This window comes from Mesocricetus auratus, unplaced genomic scaffold (genome assembly GCF_017639785.1).
Source record: "Mesocricetus auratus isolate SY011 unplaced genomic scaffold, BCM_Maur_2.0 Super-Scaffold_4256, whole genome shotgun sequence".
Lineage (NCBI taxonomy): Eukaryota > Metazoa > Chordata > Mammalia > Rodentia > Cricetidae > Mesocricetus > Mesocricetus auratus.
Genome location: NW_024429182.1, coordinates 108,378,059 through 108,390,436, shown reverse-complemented (window position 1 = coordinate 108,390,436; position 12,378 = coordinate 108,378,059). Strand labels below are relative to the sequence as shown.

The 12,378-nt window shown below is 41.6% G+C and overlaps 1 protein-coding gene across 1 annotated transcript in view; it reads right to left on the bottom strand.

Annotated features, from left to right (window-relative positions):
- Ccdc81 (coiled-coil domain containing 81) overlaps positions 1 to 12,378 on the bottom strand; it is a 28,830-nt gene that overhangs the window by 2,663 nt on the left and 13,789 nt on the right. Inside the window, exons 8-14 of the mRNA XM_005073920.4 lie at positions 10,899 to 10,989; positions 10,326 to 10,472; positions 8,785 to 8,889; positions 5,878 to 6,050; positions 4,623 to 4,701; positions 4,215 to 4,435; positions 118 to 243 (exon numbers count right to left, since the gene is read on the bottom strand). Coding sequence (XP_005073977.1) covers positions 118 to 243; positions 4,215 to 4,435; positions 4,623 to 4,701; positions 5,878 to 6,050; positions 8,785 to 8,889; positions 10,326 to 10,472; positions 10,899 to 10,989 — 942 coding nt within the window. The remainder of the gene's footprint in view (positions 1 to 117; positions 244 to 4,214; positions 4,436 to 4,622; positions 4,702 to 5,877; positions 6,051 to 8,784; positions 8,890 to 10,325; positions 10,473 to 10,898; positions 10,990 to 12,378) is intronic.

Below are 12,378 nucleotides of genomic sequence, written 5' to 3'. Positions count from 1 at the left end.
GAGGATGGCAGCATTAGGAAGGCTGAGAACCACTGAGTTAGAGGAGAGAAAACATGGAGCTGATTTACAAGGAAGTTTCTTGCCAGCAAATAGTGCCTGGTTCCCATCAGGTCTCACCGCTCAAAGGCCTTCTCCTCCAGGTCCCGCTGCTTCTTCATGGACAGGCTCCTGTCCCAGTCCTCCTGCAAGCACTGGTTGATTCTGTTCACCCGATCCATCTCAGAAGCTCTGTCTGCCAAGTGCCTGGAGAGAAAAGAACAGCCTGACTCTATTCATGATGCTGGGAAGGGCCTGGGAACGCTAATTCTTTTATGTTAAATTAGTCAGAAAGCATTCTGGTTCTGTTTGGGAGGCTTTAGACATGGGGGCTGCAAAGGCACAGTGACATTGCTGGCTGTCAGATAATGCATGGTTCTAAGATCGTTCAGCTTGCACCCTGGTTCAAATTAGCAGGACCTATCCCAATTAACGACTTCAGCTTCCAAAGCCATTAGTGTCCTTTGAAGCTAATTTGACTCATCTGAAGAATCATTCCAAATGGAGTCCCTATACTGTGTTGTTTCTTCCCAGCCTCTCAGCTGTCAGCAATCAGCCTTCACGAGGCTACAAGCATCTGGTTCTTTGGGGTTTTTTCATTCCCCCCTTTTGAGAGGTCTCTGTGTAGTTCAGGGTGTCCTTGAACTCTAGCTCTTCCTGCATCAGCCTCCAGGGTGCTGGGAGTACAAAGTACACTTGGGGGCTACTGGCATTTTATGAGACAAAGTGAAGAGATATAAATGAGAGAAATTAATTATAAGAGAAAGCAAGCAGAACTATCCAGCACTGACAGGAATGCTTGGTGACAGACATGTCACCCAGGAAGAGAACGAAGCTCAGAACCTCGCTCTTGGTGGTGTTTCCACCGCCTGTCTCCACACAAGCCATCACAACTGTTACAAATCATCATTAAGTCTGGTTCGCATTATTTATGTAAACCTATTTTTGCCAAGACGAAACTTTTGCCATCAGTTCTCATAAGTCTGCCAGGATATTCATTAAACATGACCACTGACTTACAATTCTCTGACAGATGTTGTGTGACAGTGACATCCACTACTAGGTGTCAGGGCCCTCTGACAAAAATCAGTGCTGTCTTCAACTGGGTCACTTTTTCCTAAAACCACCATTAACCTAATTGCTATTGCATGGCTATCATGAAGATTAGATGATAAAATATATCCAACATGCCATACCAATCACAGAACGGAACTCTTTGACAAGTATCTATTTTTTCCATAAGCTTTTTTAACCCCATATGCTTTAATTAAGAGGGAGAGACAAAAACTACTGTTACAACATGATGGCTCTCAAAGTCACTACTGATTGAGACAAGTCAGGTGAAAATATATACTTACTGTATGGTTCCATTGCATATCTAAAACAAAATCCAACAACATGTGTATACACACAGTCCATTACATGTCAATTACATCTCCAAAGTTATTTTTTTAAGAATAAAGAGAAGATCATTAGGAAAGCTATGCCTTCTCTCAGGCTCGACTATGTTTTAACAATCTTCTTACGCTGCCGCTCTCTCTCCTCCCACCATCAAAATGCCCACAAAGCCTTTTAGGATGAGGGAGTTATAACCTTTGTCTCTGCAAGCAGCAAACCTGGTGGTTCCTAAATCACAGAATCTGTGGAAATCGAAATAGCAAGCTTGGATTAAAAAAAACGAACTAGAGTACGCTCACACAATCATGGCACAGGATGCGGAGTTAAAGTCATGGGAAAGCCTTGTGCCACAGTTGTTTGCAGCTGCTGCCGCCACGGAGCAGAGCAGTGTCTTCACATGTAGCGCTTTGCTGGCTATGACTTGGTAACCACACCACCAGGCACAGATGTAGAGGCTACTGTAGCCTTTCTGAAGCCATTTCCTTGTCTAATTTAATAAAGACGTTAGCACTGTCTATTCTAGGTAAAATATTTAGGGTCACTTGTTCTTATATGCTAAAGTCAACAGCCCCATTAGAAGTCAGCCCAAAGGAGGATTCCAAAACAGAGCACCTATTGAAGGGCCAGGAAGATGGCTGACTTACTTAGGGTTTCTGTTGTTGTGATGAAACACCAAAACTAAAAAGCAACTTGGGGAGGGAAAGGGTTTATTTGGCTTATACTTCCACATTACTGTTCATCATTGAAGGAAAACAGGACAGGGACTCAAACTGGGCAGGAACCTGGAGGCAGGAGCTGATGCAGAGGCCACAGACAGATACTGCTTACTGGCTTGCTCATCATGGCTTGCTTGACTCACTTTCTTATAGAACCCAGGACCACAAGCCCAGGTTATGGCACATTGAGCTGAGCCCTCCCCCATCAATCACTAAGAAAATGTCCTACAGACTTGGCTACAGCCTAATTTGATGGAGGTGTTTTCTTGGATGGCTTTAGTTTGTGTCCAGTTGACATAAAACTACCCAGCACTGAGTCAGAGGCATGCATTATGCTCTTTGCAGGAGTCACTTAACTCTGGACCATCAGGAGGTACATAGTTGCATCAGCCCTAGTACAAAAAGAAAACCAGTGCCCTCAAAAGGATGTAATCTGCTCTATATCACTCAAGTAATCCAGTGACAGAAACATGCCAACCAATCAGAATGCATTTCAGAAGTGATCTGGAGACCCAAGTGAGAAGTCGAAGTTCAAGTTCAAAGAAGGGATCATGAGAGGCTGGAAAGATGGCTCATGGGGCTGGAGAGATGACACACTGCTATTCCAGAGGACCCTGTCTCAATTCCCAGAATCCACATGGCAGCTCGCTACTTACTATCTGTAACTCAGTTTCAGAGGATCCAACACCCTCACACAGACATACATGCAAGCAAAATACCAATGTACATTAAATAAAAATGAATCATTTTAAAAATGAAAAAGGGAGGTTTGTGGCTGTCTAGGAAGAAAGTGTTTACTTGTTGGACTTAGAACAACAGTGCCTATCACTGAATATGGAGATATGTCATCATTTTAGAAATTTGATACAGGTTAGATGTAACTCTTTTTTATTGAAACAGGGAAACATGTAATGAAGATCATGATTCTAATAGAATAAACTTCACAATTCAACTACTCCCACACCCTCTCTACCAACAGTCAAACCCACTATTATTGTGTCATCTTCAATCTATCACTTGACTCATGTCTAACCAACCCAGCACAGAACATAATAGATCCACACACTATCCCACTAGGACCATTTCCAAATTTATAAAAATTTAATAATATGACTTTTTGTAAGTACAACTACCTTGGGAAAATAGTGGATTCCATGACCAGAAGATTTTTTTGGATGATAATTTTTGCTCATTGGAGATATAAGGATTGATGAACATTTACAAAGAAGAAAGTAGTTTCCTATGACAACCTGGGTGGAGGTGGGAAGTAGGAAATAGATAATGGAGGGCTAAGAAGGAAACATGAAGATGTTGTGAGATTGAGAGCTAGTGTGACCTTTAAATTTTCCCCACAACTTAGGTAACCAACTGGACATTCTAAGAAATCAAGTGTCTGATGTTTGAACCTAGAGATCCAGGCACTGAGACAAAATTCCCTTGCCCATCCTACAACATTCACCATCACTCCATGATGGAAGCAGAATGTACTGGGAACTGGTAAAGGACCCAGTGTCAGGTCTTGATCTACATGAATGTGGCAGTACATTTGGGGCTCATTTAATACAACCTATGAGTATTGCTGATGCTATGATTCTTTTTAAAAGTTATACTGTTTCTGGGAGTGGTGGTGTACACCTTATGTCCCAGCACTCAGGAGGCAGAGGCAGACAAATCTATGAGTTCAAGGCTAGCCTGGCCTACAAAGCAAGTTCCAGGACAACCAGGACTACTCAGAGAAATTCTGTCTCAAAAAACAGTAGGAGAAGAGGAGGCGGAAGTTATACTGTGATATAAGGGGAAATGTGGAGTTAGGACTTGAAGGAGAAATGGAGATCAAGAGGGTACTTTTTTAGTTAATAACATTCTCTTCATTGAATGAATTTTAAGCATAAAATTGAGTGAAATACGTAATGAATTTAGAATAATGGCTTGCATAACTCCTCAATATGTTAGCTACATTTCTTCTCTGTTGTTACAAAGAAAGAAAGAGTTTGGGGAGAGGAAGAAGGGGAGGGAAGGGAGGGAGAGGAGGGGAGGGGGAACACAGACTCAGGCTCTCCTCACTCTCTCTGTGTCCTCTGAAGCATCTGCAGATCTCGCCTCTGGTCCACCAGCTGGTTCAGGATGGCGTTCCTCTTGAGGCTGGCAGCCGCCTCCATCTGGTGCTTCATGCAACTCTGCTCTCGTTTTCGCTTTTCCACCTCCATCTCACCCTGGTTCTTACCAAAGATGGGCTCAGCAGAATCAGGCTCAAACATGGGCAACTGGGAGGGTTTGTTCTTTACCTGAAATGGGCAGCACATAATGGACCATTCTACATCTTAGTAAAACACCAACACCAAGCCTTATGGGAATGAACAAGAGCCTCAAAACCTACCAGATAATGCGGTTATGTGTTTATGGCATTGTGTGCTTATTTGTAGAATAGTGTTGATGTACGTAATTTTAGAGCAATGATCGTCATCTCCCTACCTGTGCATCCAAAGCTCTCTTGTAGTACTGTGTTTCTTCCATCTTCTCTTTTAGGTATTGGGCTCTCTGTGCAGCAAGTCTGGTATTTAAGAAGCAGAGAAAGTGAGAGCCATTTTGCAGTCTGAATACAGCAGCACAAGTTAGCATTATCAAAACATGCTCGGTACTAATAGGAATGTGTGCACAATGTGTAAAAACTCATCATTCATTCTAGGAGCTCTCATTCTAAGAAAAGGTAATTCGAGTCTACAGGTTATTAGACACTGTGTGGCACACAGGGCAGACAGAACAGATATAAGCACAGGGTGGGCCACATAATCCAGATGGGATGAATATGGCAGGTACCCTCCCCACCCCACGCACACATACAAATACCTTTTTTAATCTAGATAAGAAGGGCATGACTATACTTTCTATCAGCAGATTCAATATATAATTCTTCCTTAAGAAAAGTAATCTATGCTTTTATAATTCACAGTTATCATATGAAACCTGCCAGAAACCTGTATGATCAATAAAACTGGTATAATTAAACAGATAAATATTAGATCAGTACATTCTTTTGGGTACAGAAACTAGCTTATTGTTTATTGTGGCAGCCTCTGCTCATGCTCCACAATTATGGACCTGGTTTCAGCAGCAGGCGTAGAAGCCTCCTGAGGCAGATATGAATTTCATGACCCTGGCTCTACCCAGGGCCTCAGACAACCCAACCTGAACAATAAGATCCTCCTTCCTGAAAGTTTAGAATTGAGACTAATATTCTCCAAGCACAACCTGGAACAAAGGTGGTGCCAACTAAAAGGTCGTGGGTGTAAGCAGAGGGAAAACTGATCCTCATTGCTTTCCAGTCCCTGGTTCTAGTGTCACCTGTGCCTGTGCCCTCAGTTTTGATGGAGCCGACTACATGCTTATAACAAGACCTCAGCTTCCCATGAAGTCACTTGAGCATCTCACAGTTGGCAATGATGCCTGCTCAAGATATGTTCCTTCCTGTATCTACCAAGCAGTATCGGCAATCATACACAGTACGAAATGCTGCTCTATAATTACAGTACTTTTAGATCCTCAGTCATTGCTGTAACTATAGTAATGGTGACTTTCTCTTTTTGATGCAGTTAATGTCTGTGGCACTGGCTGTTATTTGGGTTAGTTTGTTCACTTGGCTAACAAAATTTTGAATGCTTATTCAATCCCACAAAGAAGTTAGGTTCACACAAAACTTCCGCCTTTCTGTGCACATGTGTGAACTCACTCCTCTGTGAGCTGCACTTGTTCCAAGCGATCCATCAACTCTCTGTTTTGTCTTTGCTTTATTTCCTTCTCCCGCTTGCTTTCCATTTGTTTCAGGAGACTCTGAGAATATTCCTCTTGCTTAAAAGCATTTATCTCAGGGCTAAGAGGTCGTTTATCAAACAGAAAGGATTTCTGAAATGAAACGAAAGCAAGTCACTTTACTCTCACATACCAAAAAGTAAAGATACAAACTAAAATCAACCAAGTATTGTTTAATTTATAACATTTTCCCAACTCCCCAGACATTAACCAGCTAGTATTTAGACAGCCCACAGAATAATGACAAGAGCATGTTCCGTGGCAAAGCTAAGTCCCCAGCCTCCTTCTGAAAAGACCCTGGTAATTACAACATCCTTACAAAGGAGAGGGAATTCAGTGTGCCAATGCATTGACAAGGACATGGTGGGGATGGAAAGGGAGGTTGCTGAATATCTACTGTGAGCCTAGGCATACTACAACTGGTGCCCACCCATCAAGATCAAAGATCGGAGGCCTTGTTCTCGCCAGCTGCATTCTGCTGTAGGAAACAAAGAGTGGCAACGTCATCTGATCATTTAAGATTGTAGTAGGTAGAAACGGAGAGGGACCTGGAACTGACTTGTGAAGCAACCTAGTTTCTAATTTAAATTTAAATTTAAAAATAAATAATAAAAAAAGGAAAAAAAGATTGTAGTAGGTGCTGGGAAGCCCTAATCGCAGCAAGAGTCTTGGTCTGGATGAAACTGCCTGACATTTTTCCATGAAGAGGAGTAATTGCCTCTACTGCAAATACCAGGGGCTCCTCTGTTCCAAACAGAAGGAGTCATAAGTGCTGAGAGACGAGGTATGGCCAGTGAGAGGAAGTGAGGGATGTGTTGCTGAAGCATACTGAACAGAATCAGAAGTCAATAAGCTAAAGGAGATGGGGGCCTTCACACACGGTGATAGGGCAAAGCAATTTGCCAGTACCCAAAATCTAAAGCAATATGGATTTCATTTTTATTCAATGGGACACCATTAGAGGAATTAAACAGGAGAGTAATATACTAAAAGAATTTTTAAAGATCATTTGACTTTTGTGAAGAACTGATCACAGGGGAGTAATCAATGGGGGGCATAGTTTACCTATACTGTGCCCTGGAGAAAGACAGTAACACTGATAATTAAGAGACCAGGGCAAATATTGGATACACTTAGGAGATAGACTTGTAGATAGTTGCACTTGGGGGAGAGAGAAAGAAGCCAGGAATCAATCACTCCTACTGGAGTGTTTGTGCAACTCTGTGGCTGGTGATGACAGACTGAGCAGAAGCTACATTCTATGACATTAACATAGCCCAACCAGCTTACTAATATGAGAAGACAGAGAGGAATGGATGAGGATAGAATCAGAAGTCCTTAGTCTTTCTATGAAGAGGTAGAAAGTGGGCAGTCATAACTGTGGTCTATAACTTATTCTGTAGGAAGGCAGAGATCAGGTCTAAATGCCAAGGGCCCGGTGCTTTCTTTCCCTCCCGGATGCCCTTGCCTAGAAAGTTCTTCCTTCATTTTCTTCTTTGCTTTAGTCTTACATGCAGGAAACGTTTCTAGATCCCAGGTTTGGATTAAGTGACTCTCCTCTTTGCTCATATGGTGCTCTTTTCAAAGATTTACAAAGCAGTTATACTGCACTCATCTCTGAGTGCCTGTCTTCTCTAGACTGAGACCTCATTAGAATACAGAATTCGTACTGCTAGATGCCAACAGAGTGGTCGGTCCAGAGAAGCTCAGTGTGTGTCTACTGACGAACAAAGTACATTTCTATTATATCTATGTGGAGAATATCAGACTGCACCAATAGTGCTATACAAAAATATTCAGGCAGAAGCAAAGGTAGATTCCATGCATGAAGACATGAAGTGAAGCTTGCCTCAATCTGGAGTGGAATTCTCAAACCTTAATGCACTCAGATCACTTGGAGATGTCATCCTAGTCCAAAGCCACATGGTGCAAGTCTAGAGTGAGTCCCTAAAAGTTTTCACTCCTAGCAAGTCCCGGATAATGTCAATGCTGCTGCTTTTTTAGATCCTAGGGCTGGGCCTGATTGGCAAAGATGATGATTAACAAGAGTTGTAGTGATTAATAGAAATCATACTGTGACTGTGACTGTGACTGTGGGTATTGTGGAGACAGACCCTCAACAGGCCCACACTGGCCACTTTCCAGCTTAGTTACCCTAGCTGGCACCACCTGCAGCACAGGATAATAGCTTCAAAGTCTTACAGGTGAGGAAATACCAGCAATAGAATTCTATGGGAATAAAATAAATACAACTGTAACAAAGTGCAAAGAGATGACTGTTGCCTTATTAATAGTATCCCAACACAGCTAGCACAACTTGGGGAGCAAGCACTGCAGTGCTGAGCATCCTATGGCCCAGCCTCTGAATAGCAAGATGCCAGCCACCCAGAGACAAAGTTTATCCCAAAAATTACAAATAGTTCTGAAAATTGTAAAATTTCCCACAGAGAAATACATTCAAACAACAATTCTTTTAAAGCAGAGATTAATAACTGGTCGTGGTGGTGCATTCATTTAATCCCAGCACTCAGGAAGCAGAGGCAGGAGGATCCCTGTGAGTTCAAGGCCAGCTTGATCTACAAATCAAGTTCCAGGACAGCCAGAGCTGTTACACAAAGAAACCCTGTCTTGAAAAACCACACACACACACACACACACACACACACACACACACACACACAAATAGAGATTGAGAAAGATCTAATTGTCTTAAAAAAGACATTGCTTAAGTGATTAAAAAGTTTGATAGGAAACAATTTGGCAGAGAACACACAATCTCCTTTTTAGTGTTGCTTATGGTATCAATAGAAATTTTAAAGAGACTCACATAAAATTCAGGTTTCTCATTCTTGTGGTTCCTTATAGCTTCAGCGACTCCAAGATTATAGGCAGCATTTTTCTGATTCTGCTCTCTTGCAGCCATGCTCTTCACCTATTGCAAACAGCTTTTTTAAATTTTTAACTTAATGACAAAATATAATCTTTAAAGCCCTTTATTCTTCCCGGCAGTGGTGGTGCACACCTTTACTCCCAGAAGAAGCAGGCAGATCTCTAAATTCCAGGCCAGCCTGCCTGGTCTACAAAGCCAGTTCCAGGACAGCCAGGGTTACACAGAGAAACCTTGTCTCACAATACAAAAACAAAAGCAACAACAACAACAAGACCTTCATTCTATAGTAGTTAATTCTGTAACATCAACATGCTCCATTCTTTCAAGCCTATGTCAATAATATATTCCATGCAACACAGAAACCTATTTGGATGCAACGGCACTTTCTGATGTCCTCAAAGACTTGCAGACATGGGGTGAGGTATTTGTTTACTATTCCATATTCTTAAATTCCAGACACCATCACTATAACTATAATAATAAGCAATGGAAGATTTTTAATACACATGTAGGCCACAGTAGCAGGATCATTATTGGAGACCATAGAAATCTGCATAGAGAAAGCATAAACATGACATTTTGTACCCTCCTGCTTCTTGAGATAGACCATAACTTTAAAAGGCATAAGATTTGACAAGACTTATATTTTATCAAAATCAAAAAAATAAAACTATTATTTTCACTTTTTTCTTTTTTGAGACAAGGTGTTACTATGCAACCCTGGCTAGCCTGGAACTCAGTATGTGTAGACTAGGTTGGCCTCAAACTCACACAGAAATCTCTCTTCCTCTGCCTCCTGAGATTAAAGGCATGCACGACCATGCCTGGCTCATTTTCTCCTTTAAAACTCAGCCCTGTGGGTTGAGGGAAAGATCCATAATGTATGCTGATATTAAATATAGGGACTTTCACCAGTGAAAACTTGGACACCACCTGTCTTAGTTGGGGTTTCTGTTGTGTTGAAACATTATGACCAAAAGTAACATGGGAGGAGATGAGCTCGGTTCAACTCTCAAGCACACTCCGTCTCTGAGGGAAGCTGGAGCAGGAGCTGAAGGCAGGAAGGACCTGACACAGGAACCATGAAGGAACACTGCTTACTGACTTGCTCTCCACGGCTTGCTCACGTTGCCCTATATAACTCAGGACCATCAGCCCAGGGGTAGTACTGCCTGCAGTGAGCTGGACCCTCCCACATCAATCACTAATCAAGAACAAGTCATATAGACTTGCCTGATCTCATGGAGGCTTGTTCTCAACTGAAAGACCCTCCTCCCAAGTGACTATAGTTTGTGTCAAGTTGACATTAAACCAACCAACACACCACCTTCTTTAGCCCAGCAGCATACATACGATTAAATGTGTTAGAGTGCAAGCATGTGCAGAAAAGAATCAGTTGAGTCTAAGAATGGTGTCCTGCTGTCCTGCTGTCCTGCTGTCCTATATCAAACCCTCTCCCCTCTAAGGTGTTAAGCTACCTGGTTTTTGAAGAAAGCCTCCTGGTCTTTGAGAATTTGGTACTGCTGCATGAGTCGCTCATCCTCTATCTCTCTCCTCCTCCTCTCATCTCCATAATACAATGGGAAATTCCGTTGTGCTCGTTGCAAACACACATAGCACATTTCCTACAATTCGAATTTCAGGGCAAATTACATGTTTTTCGTCTTCATTTACTTTAGTCCCTTCACAGGCTTTCCAAATACTAGGGGTATGTCAAGAAACACATCCCATTAAAGAATATTGGTAAAATATAATGTCTAATACACAATTAACAAAAGAAGGTTTACAGAGTAAATCTCACAAGTAATTAAAAGAATTTAATGAACTCCCAGAAGAGCTAAAAATTAGAAGGGATTTCCTAGCCCATTTCTCTTAAGTAGGAGCTCTTGACTAGTAGGCAAATCTCAGTGCAGACACTTGAGTATGCCCATAGATAATATTAAGAGTATACCCATAGATTATGTTAAGGAGGAGTGATTCTGATTTCTATTGGAGATACAGAAATTGGAGGATGAGCCTGACTGGGCTTTATTCAGTCGGAGGCACTATACCTGTCCTGCCTTATTATGATCCTGGCAAACGGGGGCAGGAGATATTCTGGGCTTCTCATTGTCATTTCTCTGACAACCTGGAGGTGATAAGCTTCAAAGACAATGGAACACAAATTAATGCTTAATACAATTTGTTCTCCAGAACAATGATCATTTTAAAGAACTTTTAAATTACGTAAAGGGGAGTGTGTATGTGTGTGTGTGTTTAGAGTTATGCACACACACACGTGTGTAGAGGTGTGTACACATGAATGCAGAGGACAGAAGAGAGTGTTGAAGCCTCTGGAGTTGGAGTTACAGGTGGTTGTGAGTCGCTACATATGGGTTTTGGGAATGGAACTCAGGACCTCTGGAAGACCAACTAGTGCTCCTAACTAAGGACTGCCAACTCCAGGAGAGTGATAATATTAGAGACAAGTGTAAACATAAGATAAAGAAAAAAGGAAGAAGGAAACATTGGCATAAATACCCAAAGGAAGTGAGAGAAACTATGGGAATTCCCAAAAGGAAACATTTCAGGAGAACAAATGTGAGCAAGTCCTGGAGATGGGAGCATACCTGGATCCATGGTGCTGGAGAGAGACAAGTTAGGGATGAGGAGCATAGGAGAAGTCAAAGACCCAGCACAACCCTTGCAGCCTGGAGAAGGACTTTATCTCTCGCAGGAGGTCTGGGTAGTAGATACCATCATCTGTCTTACACAGGATTGTTTTGGCTACAGCCTTAAGAGAAAACTAAGTGGGCACTGTGGTAGTTAAATACCAACTTAATGGGTTCTACAGTCATTGACGAGACAAATGCTGGGCTTGTTTGTGAGTTTCCAGACTGGGTTGACCTGAGTGTTAAGACCAACCCTGGTGCTGGAGATGCCATGCTATAGCCAGGATGAATAAAAATAACAAAGCAAGCTGAGCACAAGCATTTCTTTCTCTCTGCTTTCTGGCTGTGGGAGCAATGTGACCAGCTGCTTCATCTCCTGTGCCATGGTGTGCCCACCCTTGAACTGTGAGCCAAAGATTAGCTCTATTCTTAAGCTGCCATCCTCAGACATTTAGTTACAGCAATGAGAAAAGTATTTAATACAGAAACCATGGCAAAGAATGATAGAACAGAGAACTCCTCTAATTAAAACAAAGAGAGACAAGATAAGGAAAATGCATCCTATATGTTAATATATGATATATAAAAAACACAAACTATATATTTGAAATGAAAGTGATGATGCTATTTTAATAACAGCACAAAAGTAAAATAAAATGTTTTTAACAGAGAAACAAAAACCAGATTCAGACACTCCAATACACATTTTATAGGAGTCAAAGTATGAAGCAAATGAAATGATAAAAAAAACAATATTCTAGAAAACAATGACTAAGGATTTCCCATAAAATCATAATGCCTGTAAAGAGTAAGAAATGCAAACACTAAGAAAGAAAACTCTTAAAACTACAAGAAGGAACAAGTCAAATGTCTCTTTGAG